The sequence below is a fragment of the Vidua macroura genome, chromosome 15 (assembly GCF_024509145.1).
Source record: "Vidua macroura isolate BioBank_ID:100142 chromosome 15, ASM2450914v1, whole genome shotgun sequence".
Lineage (NCBI taxonomy): Eukaryota > Metazoa > Chordata > Aves > Passeriformes > Viduidae > Vidua > Vidua macroura.
Genome location: NC_071585.1, coordinates 12,235,041 through 12,254,527, shown reverse-complemented (window position 1 = coordinate 12,254,527; position 19,487 = coordinate 12,235,041). Strand labels below are relative to the sequence as shown.

General features: G+C 54.4%; 1 protein-coding gene across 1 annotated transcript in view; it reads left to right on the top strand.

Annotated features, from left to right (window-relative positions):
• FLT4 (fms related receptor tyrosine kinase 4) overlaps nt 1–19,487 on the top strand; it is a 57,458-nt gene continuing 37,971 nt past the window's right edge. Inside the window, exon 1 of the mRNA XM_053990918.1 lies at nt 1–103. Coding sequence (XP_053846893.1) covers nt 46–103 — 58 coding nt within the window. The 5' untranslated portion in view covers nt 1–45. The remainder of the gene's footprint in view (nt 104–19,487) is intronic.

Here is a 19,487-nt window from a genome sequence, read left to right as displayed (position 1 = left end):
GCTCGCACCGCTCCGCATCGCACGGACCTGCCGGCAGCCCCGGAGATGAGGAGAGTTTGCACGCTGCCCCTCTGGCTCTGGCTCGGCATTGTCTCGGAGGCAGGTGAGCTGCCGGGGCTGCGGGCTGCCCTGCCCGCTCTGATGCCCGCTCCGCACCTGCGGGCGCGCTGGGGACGGGGCTGCTCCGGCGGGACGGAACGGGACGGGACTTGGCGCCTCCGCCCGCGTGTCCTCCAGACCCCGCAGGGACCCGCACTGCCCGCCGCGGCGTCCCTCACCCAGGACGGGGATGCGCCGTTCCCTGGCGCTGCTCGTCCCGGGCTCCGCATCCCCGGAGGGGACCGACGCTCCCGGTCCCGGCGATCCCAATCCCCGACGGGGACCGGCTCAGTCCGCCCTAGGGTGCCCCGTCTCCCACCGGCGCTGCCCGCCCCATCCCCAACCAGGACGCGCCGCGGTGCCCGCCCGGGTGTCCCCGACGGCGATGACAGCGTACCCGCAGCGACGCGACGGGAGGACCCAGCCGCGGTCCCCTGGGGTCCGGGGCCGCGGGGAGCCCACGCCGTGCTCGTGCCGCGGATGTCTCGCTGCGAGCGGGGAGAATCCTCACGGGACCCTCGCGGGAGGGATGCCGCTGCGCGGGGACGCGCCCGGCTGGAGGGCAGCCTGGAGGCCAGTCCCGGCTGTGTTTATTTATTTTTTCACGCACGGAGTCATTAATTTGTGTGTGCCGGGGAGGAAGGCGCGAGGAGGCGGGGGTCCATGCAAGGCTGTCCAGCCTGCCTGTTCCAACTCTGGGCAGATCCCAGTGAAATGCTTTCCCTTCCCATAGCACTTCTGTGGCAAAAGGCTGTTGGGCAGAGAGTGCAGAACCACGGCAGAGATGGGGCTGCAATGCCCTTCTAGCAAGCAAAGCCCATGAGACAGGGCAGAACTGGGTAGGCACTGCCAGGGCAGTGGGGACAGTGGGGACCCCACCAGATACCCCTAGAGGAATTCTTTCTTGCATTTATAGCCCAGATCAGAACAAGACTGAAAGTTACTAATGGTGGAAGCTTGCAATGTAGGGATGAATTTTGGGAACATAAATAGAATTTTCTGTAGCATCAGCTCAGTGACTCGCTATCACCAGTGGCATTTGCTGCTATCGTTGAAGTGAGCTCATGGGAGAGCTGCAGGTGTGGCACAAATAGCATCACCACCAGTGTCACTGTCAACCTGCTCTGCCCAAAAAGCTGCTGATGTCTCTGGTGTCATGGGGCCAAAAGACACAGCGGGTGGCTGGAGCTCAGGGAATGCTCAAGGAAGCTGGGCAGAAAGGAACCTGCTGCTGGTGGCACTGCAGCGGGAGCAACTGTGCAAAGCTGTCTTGTTAGCAATTTGTAAAGCACAGTGTAGCTGCTCCCAGGTTCTTTCATCTCCTGGAGGTGCAGGAGCAGTGCCTGGGAGACTCTGGCCAGCGCAGCTGTGTGGCCTCGTCGGCACAGGGCTGAGCAGAGCTTTGAAGCTCTCGGTGCTGCCTGATTAGTGCAGCGATGAAGGGCGATGTGGAGCTCAACTGGGGGATGGTACCATGGGGATTTGCTTCCCCTCCTTCCATTCTATCAATGAGTACAATTTGTCAGTGCGTAAAGGACCCACAAATTTCTCATTAACCATAATCCCAATGGGCTGCAAATATTTGCTCCCCTTGGAAGCAGAAATGTGTGTGTGAGACTGTTCCACCTGTGAAGGATGAAATAATCATCTCAGGATCATGAAAGGTCTGTTCTGGCACCACTGTTCTGGTGCCTGTTTAAACGGGCCAGTGTTAGTGACTGCTGTGTGTAAGAGCACAAAGCTCTTACACATTCCAGCTCCATGGTGCTCCCAGGATGGAGTGGAGCTGGGGAGCTGCCCTGTGCAGGCAGTGAGATGGGGGGAACAGGCAGAGGTTCAGCCCCAGCATTCTAGATCATCTTGGCCTCTCAGGGTAACCCTTTGTGAATGGTGATGAGACCATGTGCTCCCTGAGCCACCATCTTCCAGACACAGAGCAGTGCTGAGCCCCCCACAGCCAAGCAATCCCTCTGGGGACACTGGCTAGCCCCTTCCAAGGGCATGTGGCCATTGTGTGAGGGAAGGGCCCGTGCTTGTGTAGGACCTGAGCCGATTGCCTTGGCTGCCGCTGTGCTCCCCTCTCGGATCACACAGGACTCGCGGCCGGGCGCTCGGACAGCCCCGCGCTGACCGTGCCAGCAGCAACAGTTGCCTGTGCAGCTGGGATTTGAAGCAGTTGCTTTATTGCAAGTAATAAACATGGGCCATTTCAGCAACACCCTTTCATTCAACAGCCCTGCACAGCAAACCCACCAGGCTCGACCACAGTGATGAGCCAGGGCCTCCAAGGGGAGTGGGTGGTCCCTGAGGGCTGCCAGGGAGGGGACAGCCACAGCTCCTGTGCCCTGCTGTCTGCTTAAGGATGATTTCAGATGCGTGAGCTGCAACTACCGCCCTGGGATTTGGCTTGGGCATGTGAGACTGCAGCTCACTGCCTGCACAAACACCCACCAGGGCGTCACTGAGCTCAAATTGACGTCTGGTCAGAGGGACACTCCTCCAGCAGCACAATGTCCCCAGCCAGTGCAGGCAGGGTGGACGAGGTTTCCTCCGGTGTATCCCGTTCCACTCTGCTGCCTCTCTCCCATGGGCTTGCTCCACGCAGGATCGCTGTCCCCAGGGTTTCTCTTGGCCCCGCGTTGTTGCGGTGTTTTCCGGGGCAGGCGTGGGAAGGGCAGGTGCTCCCAGCCAGCCAGGAGGGAACAGGCTGTTCCCGGCATCCCGAGGCAGTTCCTGGAGAAAGAAGGGGAGAGCGGGATCCCACGGGAATGGCAGCAGGAGGGAGGGAACCGTGGCCAGTGAGCAGTTTCTCCAAAACCGTAGGGGACATCCACCACACTCAGGAGGTTGCCTTGCAGAGCAGGAAGGGGTTCTTGGTGGGTCCCCAGGTCTGCCCAGCTCTCAGCAGCTTTGGGGAGCAAGGTGAGCGCTGGGGATAGCACCTTTCTCACCCACTTTCTCCTCAGCCAATCCAGCTGGCACAGCAGAGGTGACTTTGCATTCAGCCTGCTCGACTGAAACAGCCCCAGAAAAATGGGTGCAGGGCAGGAGACTCCTCACTCACAGTTTGGGGGGGCTGTGCATTTAAACCAGGTGGGGGGGGGTGGGGAAAGCTGCAACAAGCTGGAGGTGATGGGGAGGTCCTGCAGGTGCAGGGAGAAGCAGAAAGCCCTGTGATGGTGGGAGCCCACAGGCTCCACTGCCCAGGGAAGGTGGGGTGGTTTCCGTGTGAGGAATGACTAAAGCTGCAGGGCTCTTCCGCTGGGATAGACAGGCTGGGGCATAGTGCCTGAGGCCTGCAAAATCACAGCTCGCCTGGAGAAGGCAGCTCCTGGTGGATTCCCATGTTGGGAGCATGGTGGGAGGCTGGTGGCTTGTTGCACGCTGCTGAGCAGCAGTGGAGCTCACCTTCACAGAGCCTTGTGGGGGTGAGATGTTTGCCTTTGAGTCCACGGGCAGTTGTGCATGGAAAAGTACGTGGGTTTGCAAGGAGAAAATCCACGGGTGGTTAGTTCAAGCTGAAAGCTCTCCTTTCCCACCTTGGACTGTTAGCCAGAGGTGCCCAGGGCCGTGTTTTGCCTTGACCTGCCCCAGCTTCCCCTGCAGCTCCTGCAAATCTCCAGCTGGGCGAGGGGCAGCAGCCAGGTACATGTCCCACTCCTGCTGTGTACTGTGGAGGGATCATGACCTCCTGGCGCATGCCACGGTTTTCCGGGGAGACCAGAGCTGAGCCTTGCCCTGGGCCAGAGCTTTTGTCCTTCATTAGGAAAAGAAATACTGCTGCAGCTGCACTGGCATCTAGTGACTGGTTAAATGAATTCCAGGGGTTTTATTGCCTCTGGCTATCCCAGACCTTTGTTTCTTATTTCACGTTGTTAAAAGAGGGGGTTAGCCAGGTCCCAGGAGGGCTTTTTCTCTTTGGTCAGAATAGTTCTGATGTTTTCGGCAGAGCATTATTGCCCATCTGCGGTGCCTCATTGTTAAGGCAGAATAGTGGAAGCGGAGGTGGCCTGTGGTCAAGTCGGCGAGGAGGCACAAGCCCTGAGCCCAGTGTGGCCGCTCCTTTTGTTGAGCAAATCACTCCATCTCTAGGTGCAAGTTCAGCAGAAGGAGGGTGAAAAACCTGGCCCTGCAGCAGCCAGTGCTGAAACTCCCACTAAGTTTTATAAGCTGAGGATATTAAGTGGGGAGTCTTGGAGTCTCTCCTGGAGTCGTTTCCCTGCTGAGGTAGCAGAAACAGGTTTCAGCCAGTGACTTGTATTTCACCTTACAAGTTCTCCCACAAGTGAATTGTTTTTCTTGCTGTGTTTCTGCCCCCTCCTTCCAGGGCGAGGATCCCTCGCACAGCCTCTGCAGCCAAACCTGGAGGTGCCGTGGGACGGACGTCATGTGCTAATGAGGGAGGATCGGTTTGGGGGGTCAGGAAAAGGCTCTCTCTGGGCAAACAAGGAAGACATGGTGATGGGGGAAGGCAAACTTAAGTGCTATAGTCTCCTGTATCTGAGCATATAGTAACTGGGCAGCTGCTGCTCCCCTACTCGGGTTCTAGGCAATGAAAGACAGCGAGGACCCCAGGGCTGTTCACAGGAAGGACCACGGAAAGGAGCAAGTGGATTGCAGACTGTCCTGGTCCCTGTTACTGATGGGCACAGCCCTGGAGTGAGTAGAGAGAAAAATGAAATGAAATGAAATTTTACCTGTCTGCAGCAGCCAGCCCAGGGCAATTCCTGCCAGAGCCTGGAAAACCCCAGTTGTGTTTCAGAGGAATTGGTGAAAGAATAAGCTTGACTCTGCTCCTGGTGTCGATGCATGCAAAGAGGGAAGCGATGGAGCAGCTCACTGATGGTTCTGGGACCCGTTTCTCTGTGTGAGGTGTAGCTGCTCACCCATGTGCAGGTGTGGAGGGGTTAAGCGTTTTCCTGGCCGTGGCTCCAGTTGGCCGGGAAAATGCCAGCCAGTGCACCGAGTCTGCCCGCCGTGGCCTGCGGTGCCAGCAACAGTGACACAGCACCCAGGCTCTGTCCCACCACGGCCACACCGCCCTGCCTGGCGAGACCACCTCCTCAGCAGGCTCTGGGGGCCAGGGTATCCCCCAGGGAAGGGTTAAGCAAAGAGGAGCAGTGCCAATGCCAGGCTGGGTGTCCAGGTTCTCCCTTGGCGGAGGTCAGTGGTGGTTCATGGGAAAGGAAAAATTGGCAGCTGGGCCGGATGTCCCTGCATTTCCCCTCTTCCTGCAGCCGCCTGAACGATGTTCCTTATTTAGCTTTCCTGACGGACAGGAGGAATCTGATGGCGGAAACTGTCACTGCCTGATAACAGTTCAGGGACCCCTTTATGATGGGCGGCACGGCAGGGAACGGGGCAGCGCTGCCCTGGCTGGGAGGGGACAGCCAGGGCTGCCCTTTGCTCCGGGTTCTCGGGGACGGCCAGGCAGGGTGGGAAGGCACTCACAGCCTTTCCCTTTATGCTGCTCTGTGTACAAACCTTCTCAGTGCTACTAAAAAGACTCTCAAGACCAAGAAGTGATGGTGTGTGTCTATGCATCTGTAATATTGGCTATTTTTCCTTCTTTTTGGTGAGGCATCTGAGCTGGTGGAAAGGGCCATGGATGGGCAGAGGGGAGGCATGGAGCAAAGCCACCCTGCCAAAGTCTGAGACCAGGTACTTTGTAGTCACTGGGAATGAGGATGTGAAGGGCAGCCAGGGCTGGGATGCTCCAACAGGAGCTGGGAGTGATGACCAGTGCCACAAGTTGAGCACACATATCAGTACTGGGAGCAGATCCCATACAAGTGTGCTGCATAAGCAGACAAACACAGCAAAGGAGATGTTCCTCCATGTTTTGTCCCCAGCTTTTTCTCCATGAAAGATGGCATCTTTTAGTGTCTGAGCCATTCTCTCATATGTGGCCATGGTGATCAGCCTTAAAAACCACAAAAAGTCCTGAAACACAGCTTGTATGTCAATGTATCCATTGATTTTTGCCTTGCATCTGTGGGGGCCACCAGGCTGCTGCCATACCAGTAACAGCACTGTTTCCATGGCAATTAATGTACTTTAAAAGGGCAGAATGTACAGCAAGACTGTATTTACTCAAAAGCAAGCCATAAGCACAGTAGCCCTTGCCACTGGCCAGAGCATTGTACTCTCAGTCTGTGGAATGCCCAGGTTGGCATTGCTGTGTTTTGCATTGGGATGCAGGACATGGTGAGCTGGTTCAGCCAAGACTGGATGGCACAGGGCTCCCACAGACCTGTGCAAAGGCTGTGCCACAGCACCTCGAGACCACCATTCCTCTGCTGCTTAGAGTTCTGTGTTCCCTAGGGTGGTTAGAGCTGCACACTCCAAAGTGAGCCTCTGTTTCAGTCTTGGCTGAGGAATGCTAAAAATCTCACTGCAAGATGCAAAACCTCAGCAGGAATTCACAGGGGTTGTGTTGGTTCTCTCTCAGCCATCTGCTGTCTGACCAGATCACCCACATGAGCATCCATGAGTTGCAAGACTGAGGTTTAGATCATCAAACCATGGTGGTACCTCAGGACCAAATGCTTCTCGCTTCAGCTGAGTTCAAATCCCTTTTGTGGTTGCTTTCTGTCACCAAGCAGCGCAGGCAGGGAGACTGGTGCAAAGGGAATTGCTGTATCTGACCGTGTGCGTTGCTCTGTCTGTGACACAGGTGTGTGCAAGGCTGGTGGACATGGCAAGGAAGCAGGAGCTCCTGCTCCAAACCCCAGTGCATGTTCAGATGGTCATGCTGAGAATGAGATACCCTTGGGGAATGACAGGGATTTGCATCCTCCTGGCTGTTTTGAGGCAGAAAAAGCAGCAAAATTCATTTTTTGCAAGTTATTTGTTTAAAGTTATATGTGTTTCTTATGGTGTCACTTTCTAGCATGTGTCATTGCAGCGAGATGAGTTAACTTCCTGCTGCACTTTCCTGGGCAGGAGTCATCTCACCCATTCCCTCACATAAAAGTTTGGTGTAAAGCCCAAGGCATTTGCTCTACGCTCAGCAAGGGGGAGAAAGGCTTTTTTGGAGATGCACCAGCCTGTCCTCAAGGAGGCGTTGAAGGAATTGGGGAGGTGATGGTGGAGCCAGCTCCTAGCCTGCAGGGTGTCTGCATATATCCATGTTCCCAAGACTGGCTCTGTGCCTCAGCCAGGTTCTATTTAACCCCACAATTTCCCCCTCTTCCTCACTGGCCAACCCAGCTCCCTCCACCTCAGCAGCTCACAGCTGCATGAGGGGACTGGCATGGTCTGGCTGAGGGTAAAATGAAAGAGCAACATCAAAACAACTGACAGCCCCAGCCTTGGGAGACGAGGCCAGGAGGAGACTGGGAGGCAGTGGGATCATGTGGAGTGAGCAGCAGACAAAGGAAGGAAGTTTTTATTACTGGGCCAAATCCTGAACTCCTTCAGTTGTATTTAGGCCAATGTCTCAGTGACTTCAGTGGAGCTTGGTCTGAGTAAAGAGAGAAGGAAAAGCTTCAGAATCTGGCCCGAGTAATTGTGTCACATGGGAAGTTTATAAAGAATTTGCAAGCTCATGGTGGCTTTGCTGAGCAGCTGGTGGTAGCCAGTGAGCAGTGCCTCTGGCAGCTTCCCCTGGTCACTGTCCCCTTCCTCTCTGGGTCCTTCTCCATCCTGCAGCAGGTTCTCCATGCCAGCTGCTGGCAGGGCAAGTCAGGGCTTGGCAAACCTTGCAGGGCACAGCGAGGTACCCTGAGCTGAGCAGTGGCTCCACAGGTTTATGAAGGTCTGTCTGCACCATCACAAGACTCATGAGACCCATGGAGGGTTTTGGGGTCCTCCATCATCCTTCTGAGTTACAGAGGCAGTTGAGCTCTCCATGTAGCAGGGAAATCTGTAAAAGGTTTACTGGTTTTATTTATTCCAAAATAAAAAAGCACAGGGCCATGTAGCAGAGCCTGGAAATTCCTCCACTAATTTCCCAAATTGATTGGGGGCACCAAGTATGTGTCTGCACAGACACATGTGTGTGCTGACAGTGAGGTTTGGCTCCAGGCTTACCTCTCCATCTGTAACTTGTTTTCCCCATTTCTGAAGTACTGGTGTCTACTGAGATGGATGTTAGATGTAGTGACCTAAAAAAATAAATACTGACATAAGTGCGGGTCAAGCCAGTAGTTTCCATAATGACAGTAAATCTTGACATTTACTGAGGCAGGAATGCTGGGCACGAATGGTGGATTGTACTCAGATTTGGAAACTGCCAGCTCAGAGTGATGGCAGCAAGCGAAATGGCACCCAGCAGAGGTGACGGCATCCAGCGCCCACAGAAATCCATCACTCACACCCTGCATCGTCCCAGCCCGAGCAGAGTCCCCAGAGGGGCATAACTGGGTCTGAGTGGCCATCAATCCCTTCCCCACACTGCAGCCCTGGCCCTCGGGAAGCAAAGGGCAGAGGTTTAACAGCATGTCTGAGAGTGTGGCAGCCAGCTGCAGAGTGGGATGCTCCCACAGGAGGGGCACACATCCACACCAAGGAGATCACTCACCGCTGGGCAAGTCCTTGTGCTGGGATGAAGCACAGGGGAAGAAACTGGCTTGCCTCCAAAAGGAGTTACCTGGTGATGCCTTGTGAAGCAATTTAGTTAAGAGCGTGCATCTGGGCCTGGTGCCTCCTCACAGGGCTTGTTGGCTGTTGCCAAACTGTCAGACTTGGCAGATCCCGGGCTGTAAGAACCAGTGTATTCTGGTTTTTCATCTCCTCTCTGTGCCATGACAGCACAGTGAGCAAGGGAAGGGCAGTTGCAGCACATCCCGTAGTGCCCTGCTTTGGACAGGCAGGCTCAGACCCAAGATGTGTCCCCTTGGGTGACAGTGTTGAAGTGGGATTTTCCTGACCATTTTGCTTACTCCTGTGCTACAAGGACTGATAGAGGCACCACTGTTAGTGCTGCACTGGGTGTAGTGTAGTATCCACAGTTTAAACATGAGGATGGAGTTTGATGTTCCTCGAAACCCCTGTATTGTAGGGAAACAGGAACCCTTCCAATGACGTCAGTCACACGAGAATTGTGTCCAGCCCAAGATGAAATCCCTGCTGCCAAGGTGCCTGTGTTGGCCAATGATGCCCCTCCACAACGTTCAGCATTTCACAATATTTATGGCTGTTCCTCACCCTTGGCTGCTTAGACAAATAAAGCTTGATGAAGCCTGAGGCAGTTAATCCCTGGCTCTCCAGCCTCCCAGCAATAACAAGGAGTGGGTGGCATTTGAAAGAATGCACTGGGGGAGAGGGGGAGTGCTGGGATCTATTTTTTATATGGAGGGGGAAATCCAAGCCTGCCTTCATTGAAGATAAGCGACGTGGCTGGGCTGAGCTCTGGCTCAGAGGTTTTAGTGGTGATAGAAGGCAGGAGACTTCGCACAGTGTTGGCCCCACCGTAACCTTTGCCAAAAGAAAAACACTTCTTAATACAATAGTGATTAAAAAAAAAAAAAAGAAAAATAAACAGGACCCCACATGAACTTAGGAAACCTGTTTTCACATAAAGAGAGATGTGTATGATGAAATTAACCTGAATGGTACTTAGAAGGACTCTGGCCTCCGGACGCACATCTGTGGGAGTGGGGAAGGGCCAGTGTCTGTCCTGGCCCCTTTACTCCAGTATGGTGCCAAAACACCCCTATTCCCAAGCGGCTTCTCCTGCATTTGTGGACCAAACCAATGGGTCTTTCCTTCATCCACACCTTGAATTCCCAGGGGACTGGAGAGGCCATCACCAGCCTTGCCCCACGGCTCTGAGCATCAAGTACCTTATGGTGGCCAAACAGGGAGAGCCTAGGAAGTGGCGTGTTGTTTCTTTAGCACCATTTCCCTGTTGGTACTTGTGCTCCTTGGCTGGAAGTCATTAGCATGTGTAAACGCTTCCTTCCCAGCGCGTCCGCTTGCGTGCTCTTCCCACTGCGCTGCGTGGCAAGGGAAGCACCTTGGAGCAGGAAAACAACAGTCAACCTCTGCGCACTAACAGAGAGTAACTGCGTGTTTGTGGAACTTGGTCACTCTGTTTGTAAGCTATTTTTAAAAAGCAGAAGAAGGAGGTTTAGCTCATTGGCCTTCAAAGAGTGCCAGAGTCCTCAACTGCCATTTAGTCTGGGCCTTTCATTGTAGGAATTGTGCTGTGATATACAAAGTGTGACATTTCCAACTCAGCCTTTCTTGGAAGGGAATTAAGTTAGTTTCATAGCTGCACAAGGGGTGTTATGTGGAGGTGGAGAGAGAAATCTGTGCAGATGTTAAACAGCCAGCTAATCTCAAGTGACGCGAATGCCCCAATACACTTTGGCTCTTGAGATTATGATTATCATCTCCTGCTGCAGTGGGTCCTGGCTTGTGGTCACAGCTCTGTGCCAAGAGAAACTGAGAGCGTGTGCATCTGTGACTTGCCATCAACGCCCTGGACAGCCCCATAGGGCCAGGCTTTCTTCCACTGCCCTGAGTCTCTGCATCTTCAAGTCTCTTTGCCCAGCAAGGAGCAGATGGGATCACTGACCCAGGGCTGAGGTGCAGCCCAGCAAAATCCTGTGTGGGGGGAGAGCTTTGCTATGCTGTTTAGAGCCCATCCCTCCTGGGGATTCTGCAGAGAACACAGTAAGATTTCATTAACCACGTCAGGGAAGGCTCTGGGTTTGGGCAGCTCTGGCTGCTTTCAGGAATGGCAGAAAGCCGAGCTGAGCTGAGCAGTGGAGGGTGGAAATTCCTTATCTCCTACGTGCTGTAGGTGCATTTACCCCAGGGATCCTACCTCCCGTCCTGCTCACACCGAGGGCTCTTAGATCTGCAGCGAGCGCTCAGAACTCCTCCGTCAGCCCTCACTGCTTGTGTCTGACCTTGTACCTGAGCCTTCCTTCCTCTGCCGCTACCTCTGATGACTAATTCTCCTTTGAAGAGTGTGTGCCTGTGATCTTCCTGGCTCCCCTCGTGCCCACCCCACCCAGGGTCGTGCTGATGCTCATGTGTGCATGTGCAGGTGTGCACGGAGAGGCTGCGCAGGGAGCAGGGTTCATGCGCCCCAGGCAGCAACTCTCTCTATGCTCCTGATCACTCTTGTCTTTGCTTTTTTATTATTTTTAGATTATACTCAGTGCTTGAAGCCCCCTCTTTGATAATCAGGAAGTTTAAATTCCTCCTGCATTTTGCTTGTGTTTCCTACTTTCTACGCCCATCCTCATCTAATGTAGCTTTTTCATGTTGCATTGACTCTGGGCTAAATTAATTTTATTAATTAGAAGGAATAAGGATTCCTCATTTCTTGCACCAGTATACATTTTTCCAAGCCAGAGCAGCCCAGTTTCTGCTGCCCTACCCTCGGTGGCTCAGGCAGGGATGGAGGTACATGGAAGCTGTATGACAGCCTTCCAGGAAGCCTAGAGCAGATGGGGAGTTGAATGCAGGTTTTCCAAGGCCAAGATAATAATCTAATTGCAAAACTATTTTTCCCCACTTACCCTGTTTATCAATCAGCTTCTCTTGCGCCTCACAGCTGGAGATCAACTTGAGGGTGGGTTGTGCTGCAGAGAACAGGCACTGCCAGCTCCAGGGCAGCTGTTTGGTTTGAGGGCTCTGAGTTGATTTCAGTTCACAGCTAAGTAGCAAACATCTGGATGCAGACTCCAGGGACATGAAGATGGAGAAGCAGGTCTTTTCCACTTGGTACATTGTCTCCCAGCACAGCTGCAGGGCTTGCAGACCCCTGAAAAAGCCCATCACAGTCAGTCTGGCACAGCAGGCTGGACAGGAGGCAGGCAGGACACCCCAGGCTTTGCTCACATGGGGGAAGCCTGCCCTGAATGGTGTACAGGGCTTTTTCAGTGTCCTGCTCAGTCTGTCCATAAGCCAACACTCTTGGGAAGAGTTAAACTTCAAAGGCCAGCAATTAAGCCCGCACACATCAAGGAAAAAGCAAACCTGTGACTTGTTTTTTTTTCTTTCCAAATGCTACTGCCCTTTTCTCTCCGTGCTCAGTGCTGACCCTCGGGCTCTGTCTGACTTCCCAGTCAGCTGCCTTCTGCCTCCTCATCTCCCAGAAAGAGTTGGATGCTGAGGCTTCACATGGCTTGAACTCCATCTTGCCCCAACAGCACACCTGCAGTTTGCTTCAGCAGGAGTTCACCTGAGCCTCTGGGAATGGCTCATGATGGAGCTGTAGTTGATGATGTTGAATCTAAGGGTCTCTCTCCAGCTCTCAGGCTTTCCCATTCCTCTATGTTCATGCAGCAAAGTCTAGGTCTGTGGGTGGAAGCCTCTGCCCAGGGGCTGAAATTGGTCTCGGCTTTGCCTGGACTGCCAGCAGCCTCAGCATGGGCAGCTGGAGCTCTGGGAAAGGGGATGATGATGCCCTGGCACGGACAGGAAGATCCTGGGTGTACCCACTCTGTTATGGCAGTGGGAGGCTTAGAGATCCCTGGATCATGGTGTGTAAGACCTGGTAGTGACTTGTCTTCTGGGAGCTTATTTCTCTTTGGGAATCTCACTGTGGGTATCCCACAGTGGAAAAATCCACAATTTAGTTGAGTTGCATGAAGAGGTACTTGGTCATCTGCCTCGTAACTCCGTCAGGTACAGTGTAAGAAGCAGTGGATTGTAATTTCATTCCATCGTTTCCCTTTAATCACTGATGGGCTGCCATTTCTTCTCAGTGGCCCAAGAGGATTCCATGGGTTTGTACCCACTGCTGCCAGAGGTACCTCAGCCCAGCAAAGCCCCTGGGGTTGCACCTGGGTAGTCACAGGGTAGAATTAACCTCTGAATCCTCCAATGGTCAGGCAACTCCTGAGCAATCCCAAAGAGATGAACTGGAGGGAGCAGCAGTACAAGCCTTTCCCAAGACACTTGCCCAGAGATCCCAGGGCCCCCAGGGGATGTCCTTAGCCCATCCTGGCCATGCATTAGTGCTGGCAATACCTTATGCCAAGTACTGGAATTGGACCAACGCTCATTTCACACAAGCTATGGACCATCCTTTGCATCCCTTTGAGTCAGAGATGTAACGAACGGTGTTAATTGCTGATATCAGTCCCTAAAGCCACCCGATCCCTCTGCTCCTTCTACACCACGTTAATCACACCCTGCTGGGGCAGAGAATGTGAGCAGGGCGAGACTTTGAAAGACATAAATTAAAACAGGAAGAGAAGCAACCTGACAGTCCTTAAGATGTGGGAGGATAATTTTAATTGAGTTTTGCAAGGGTTTAGCCGTGCAGTTAATAGGGGCCACTGGAAGAGGGCTGGTTATGTATGCCAAGCAGGACAGCTCACCCAGCACTCCTGCAGAGCCACGGCAGTGGCAGAGTGGGAGCTGCCACAGGCATTTGGGTAGGTCTGAGGATTTCTGCCCCTTAGGGAGTGAATCCTGCGGACAGAATAGGTCCTGTTCCTGTCTGAAGGCACTGGGCTCCCCCTCCCCTCCCTGCGCATCCCGCTGAGCCGGAGCTGCCCTCTGAAATGTCAGGGAGAGGAAGCAATCCTTGGCTTGTTAGTTTCTACAAGGAAATAAAACACACAGATGGCTCGAGCATCCTCTATCTCAAAGGCAGGAAAAGGATTCTCCGGGCAGGAGCAGGCAGCCAACAAACGCGGAGCGATCCAGGGAATGGAGGACCAAACAAAGCAGCGTCTGGCCAGCCCTGGCCCGCAGCAGAAAGGGTGGGCCGGCGGCCACCGAGGGGAAAGCAGCTCTCTGATGTGCCGGAGCATCCCTGGCTGGAGCGAGGGCAGCAAACAGGCGCTCCCCTGGGGCCCGGGGAGGCTGCTGACAGCAGAGATCCTGGAGGAGATCTGCAGGGTGGCCCCGGCTGACCCGCTGCCCCCGGCCGGACATGTGGCTACCTGACACGGGCTAACTTTGGCTCAGGACGGAGCCTCTCGGGGAGGATGGAGCAGGGAGCGAGCGCGGGGGGGCACACGGGTAGGGAGAGGAAAGACGGCAGGAGACAGAAATGCAAACATGGCCTGACAGCCGTGGGGCAGGGGGAGGGGAGGAGGAAAAAGGGTAAACCTGGCAGGATGGAGCAGGAAACCGGGCTGGAGCGAGCAGGGCGATGGTGAGATAGTGCTTCCTGCCCAGGGAGAGCGGCAGACAGATAAACACTCCCAGACAGGCGCTCGCTGACCCCTCTTTGGGATGCTTTGGGATGACGTGGTGGCAGGACCCTGGGGCAGAGCAGAGACTAAAAACAGGTGAGAGCATGGTCAGGCATTGGGTGTAGCCGTGCTCTGCCGCCCAGGGCAGCTGGCTCGGAAATACCCTGATATAAATCCCTGCCTGAAGGCACCAAGGGACCAGGGATACACGGGTAACTTTGCTCCTCAGGACAGCCCATGTCTTGAAAGTGGCTTCTGCTTTTGAGCTGCTCTGTTTCTCTTCCCTGATGAACACCCACCTTGGAAGATGGAATGTTCAAGGAGCCCAGAGACCTTGTGCCTTTTTTCACCTCATTACCCGTTAGTGCAGGTGGTTATGAGATACCAGAAAAGAACCAAATAATTAAAGTTTATCAGCCATGAGAGGCTAAAGAGACTTGTTGGGGTGTATGCACTGAGGCCAAGCAGATTTTTGGACTGAGGCCTGTTTGGCCAGAGCCACAGGCATTGGGTGTGCAGCTGTGGAGTGCCAGGGGCTGGGGAAGCAGGGAATGCCCAGCCTCAGGGCATGATGCTCTGGCTGTGGCTTCTGCTGGTGTTGTGACCATGCTGCTGCCATGTAATGTGCTGCTTATTTCTCTGCCCACCTCATCCCACTCCCCACTTGGCTGCCAGGCAGGGGGATGCTTTGGCTGGGGTCTCCCCTGGTTGCAGATGCTGAGCTGGAGGAAAGTCCTGCTCCTCCAATCTCCAAATGCCTTGTCTGTTTGGACACATGTCCTTCCTCCTCACCCAGCATCGCTGCAGACACAGGATGCTTAGGGTATCTCCCTAAGAAAAGCATTTCCACCAGCTCTGGTGGTCCTCTGGCAGCCCCTTCCTCAGCCCTCCTGTTGGCTCCTGCTCAGGGGGCTCCCATCTCCACACACCAACTTGCCCACAGGTGTTTTGGGGCAAAGATGATGTCTCACTACTGGTGGTGGACAGGAAGGATCAGATACCCAATAATGATGGTCACCTCTGTGTTTGTATTGACTGAGTTTCTATAGTTATTTTTCCTTTCTGTCCCCTGAGAAAGGACACATGTCCTAACTGAAGCAATGGAACATCTGATGCTTTGGGAACGTCCCCACAAGCTGGTGAGGATACAAATCCACCCCACTTTGATTTGGTGTTGTTGCAGGGCTTTGAGGTCCATGGACAAAAATGTGTAGACCAAAGGACTAATGCCTTGCTATTGGCACTGCCCACTATGAGAAGGCAGGATCAGAGAGGCTGCTCCTGCACTGAGAAGCACAGGCCCCTGTTTAACCCTTCTGAGGCAGGTCTGAATTGAGGGTCAACCCTGAGTTATGGGACAGGGAACGTGTTCCATGAACCCATAAAAGAAGGTGTCTGCTCTCTTTGTCCTTGTGCACATGCATCGTTTGGAGGTGATTTTCAGTTTTCTATCATTATCTTTCTTCATTTTTTCATTAGCCTATTTCCATCTCTGTTTTCCTCCCATCTTCACTATGGCTCTGGGTGGTTGTCACCCTGCCCTGGCAGGCCTTGGGCACAGGCTGCTGGGCAGAATCTGTTCTATTTTGGTGTCAGTTCCCAACAATGTTTGGGGCTCGCTTTGCCCACTGTGAGTTTGGAGAAAAGACGCCCAGTGTTTCATCCCTACATCGGCTGGAGCCTGACATTTATTTCTTAGCCTCATGTGATATCTCACCTCTCTGCAAAACAAGCCTTCCTCCCTGCTGGAGAGCACTGGGAGGAGGAAGAGGAGGAGCTGACAGCCCTACTTCAAATTTCCCCTGCTGCTCTGCCAGCTGCCTGCTCCTTGTGTGACGTGACACTCACGCTTCGTCGCTCCAACCCACAGTTGGATGCTTGCCCCGTGCATGAGAACAAGTCGCTCTATGGGGGAACTTCAGCCCTGTAGGTGGGAGTTTGGCCCGGCTCTGCCTCCAGCACGTGGACTTCCCACATGTCTGTGGGCAAGCACAGGTCCTCCAGCACAAGGGCAGTGAGTTATACCAGCACAGGGCAAGTGGGGAATTGTGACTGGAGCAGGGGGGGAAATGGCACCTGAGGTGACGGAGTTAGTTCCTGTGGGGCACGTGCAGTTTTGCCAGAAAATGCTGCTGATTCACACAAGTCCAGCCTGGAAAGCAGGAGAAGAAGTCTGCAGAAAGAGCAGAGCAAAGCTTCTCCTCCCTCTGCCCCAGTGCTAACTACTGCTGCTCTTTTGAATAGTCCCTCTTGGCCAGAAAGATACCAGAATTTTACTGTTGGCTGTTGAGGAGCAAAGCTTTGCTCACATAGTAACTGGTGCTAACAAAATTTTCTTTAGAAAGCGTCCAAATCTTGAGTTCCTGCATTGCTTCATTGGACAGATGCTCATTGAATGGGAGTTTTTGTCTGAAAACAGCAAAGTAGAGGTGGGGTGATAGCAGGGTCAGGGGAACTTTGCTGGGGGAAAGGACACTCTTTTCCCTTCCAGCCTATCTTTTGCCCCAGTACAGCACTGGGATGAGCAGGCTGGGCTGGGCAAGGTGCAGGGAGACAGGCCTCACCTGGAGCAGCTTTGCCTTGTGCGTGTTTTCTTGCAGCTCTTGCACAAGACCCCAAGGTGTGGTGGCAGGAGCATGAGCTGGGCCGGTTAGCTGGGGACATGTGGTGGCTGTGACCACAGCGATGCAGCCCAGCGCCGGGGAAGGAAGTCAGCGAGAAGGACAGAGTGTGAACAAAATCCCTCTCCGGAAAGGCGCCCTGTTAATCAGTCAGCGGGGCCGACTCAGCAGAGAGGGAGGGAAGGGGAAGCAGAGAGGGGCTGAGGTGGTGTGTGGGGGCTTGGGGGAGGATCCGGTGCAGGGCTTCCTGTGAGTGGAAGCAGATGGAGAGCAGGAGCTATGTTGTGCCATACTGTACCATACCATGCTTACCTTGTCCTACACACAGCCTTTGCTCTGTTCCCAAAGCCATGGCACGCTGTGGCAGTGCTGGCTCTGGCACTGATGCTGCTCTGCAGGGATTAAACATCTGCAGCCCTCGTGTGGGGCTTTCCCACATGCCTAAAGGTGGAGAGAAGAGGTCAGGCTGCGAGATGCCCTGGGGTGGATAGCACTTTCCAGGGTGAACGTGGCTTCCCCACCAGGTAGGGAGAGCCCTGAATGCAGGATGCAACTGAGAGCAGCAGTGGTGTCAGGGTGCAGAAAGAGGTAGAGGAGCCTGAAAATAAAGCAGCCACCAGTGATAAGGAGAAGGCCCTCAGTGCAGCCTGGCCCCTTTCAGAGCCATGCACTGCAAGATCAAGGCAAAGAAAACTGCTGGGAAATGTGATTCTCTGGAAATAGACAAGGTGTGACTGGTTGTGGGATCCTGCTTCCTCTCACCGCATCCCATCAATCCCCCTCTGTTTATTTTAATATCCTGCTGCCAACTTGCTTGAAAAAAAGCTGCAACCATCTTGAAAAAACAAAGCCAGAGCTGCTGCATGCCTTTTTAATTACATTAATGCTCTCCCTGTGCAAGGGCACAATTGGGTGTGCGGGAGAAAGCGGGAGCTGCTTGGAGAGCCAAGGAGATAAAGCATCACAGGGGTTGGAGGTGGGGAAGGAGGGACTCAGAGGAGAGGAGACACTCCATGCTCTGGAGACATCTCCCTCGCACCCTGGGATTTGCCAGAGACACAAACCATCTGTGTGTCGGCTAGCAGAGATTTAATGGCCAAACCCAGCACCAAGTTCAGGGCTGGGGAGAGCAAAGCACAGGAGAGAGCCATGGCAGGGCACACCCTCCCTTGGGGAGGGAAAGGGCAAGGCCAGCAATGGGGTGGATCCATCTGGCAAGCACAGAGTGATAGAGAACTTTTGCAGGGAAAGCTGATGGCTTTGAAGATGATTTTGCAGGCTGGGAACATGTCTGTGCATCCCTTTGCCTGTCCTGGATGCCATGGGTGGCTCTGGGCATCGGCATCCCAAGATGCCAGGCATCAGTGTGAGTAGTGGGTCCCCAGCATGAGCCAGTGCAGGGAGTCCCCAAAGTTCCCAGCAATTCAGGCTGGTGAAGAGGCTGGATGGCCACAAGAGCTGGCCCAGCAGTGCTGCCAGCAGCAGGAGTGTCCCCAGCCCTGCGCCACGGTGCTTTCGGAGTGAGCAGTGGTTCCTTTTCCTGTTGTACTCACGGAGGGCCACGGACAGGATGCATCTGCAGGAATCCCACAGCCCCAACCTGCACAGATCGTACTTTTCCTTTCTTCCCCTCCACCCCCTGGTGTTGTTTGCTAACAGGTCACCAGGCAGCACGTGAAGGGAGGCAGGGGGTTATTTCTGCCGCCGTCCTGCTCCCCCCAGCCCCGGTGGTGGGGCACAGCATTGGCCAAGAGACTTCTACCACCTTGGCACTTATCTAGTGGTTCAAGCAGAGGGACCATGCCAGTTTTAAGACCTAATGCAGTGCCTGTTGCAGCCAGCCCTGGAGGTGGCCATGCCAGGGTTTTGGGGATTACCTTTCTGCTCGCTGCCCCAGAGCACAGACAGGATGAGAGTGTTTGCTGTCCCCAGCCAGCCCTATGCAAGCCATTATCTTCTGCATTTTGGGCTGAGCACTGTGGGGGGGACAGGCACCCCCAGCAGCTCCCTGGGACGATGGACAGGGAAGCTGTGGCCATCTGGAGAGCAGTGTTTGCACTGGGATAAGTGTGTCCGGCATTAATAGGAAATGCAGCTTAGCAGACAGATTCCTTCCCCCGCCTCCTTTTTTTAATAAACCTTGTTACATTTTGAAGGGATTTTACAAAAAATGCGGTCATTTATTTTCACAGCCCCAGGGCACATTTTTTCTGTGTGACATCTGACGTCCCCTCCTTCGAGAAAGGGGAGGTGGGGGGCACAAGGCGGGGTGTCCTCCGTGGTGGCCGAGCACCACGCAGCCCCAGGGACCACAGCGACCCGTGTGTTGAGTGACAATTGGTGGCTGCTGCTGCTGTTGTTGTTGAGGGAGAGGTGTCTTTAGGACAGGCCGTGGCGGCGGGGCACGCACACAGGAGGTGGGCCAGGACTGCCCCTGGGCTGACGCTCCTTCGTGTGGGCAAGTGGAGGGGAGGCGGGAGATGGCGGGGGGAGATGGCTGTCACCCTGCTGTTGCCATGGGGGCAGCCATGGGGACACCACCTCAGAGCCGCGCGCAGGCGGGAAGGAAGTGGAGAACAATTGGGGAGAACAAGGCCGGCAGGCCGGGCCTGGCAGTGCTGGCGGTGCCTCTCTGCACGTCCCTCACCGCCGT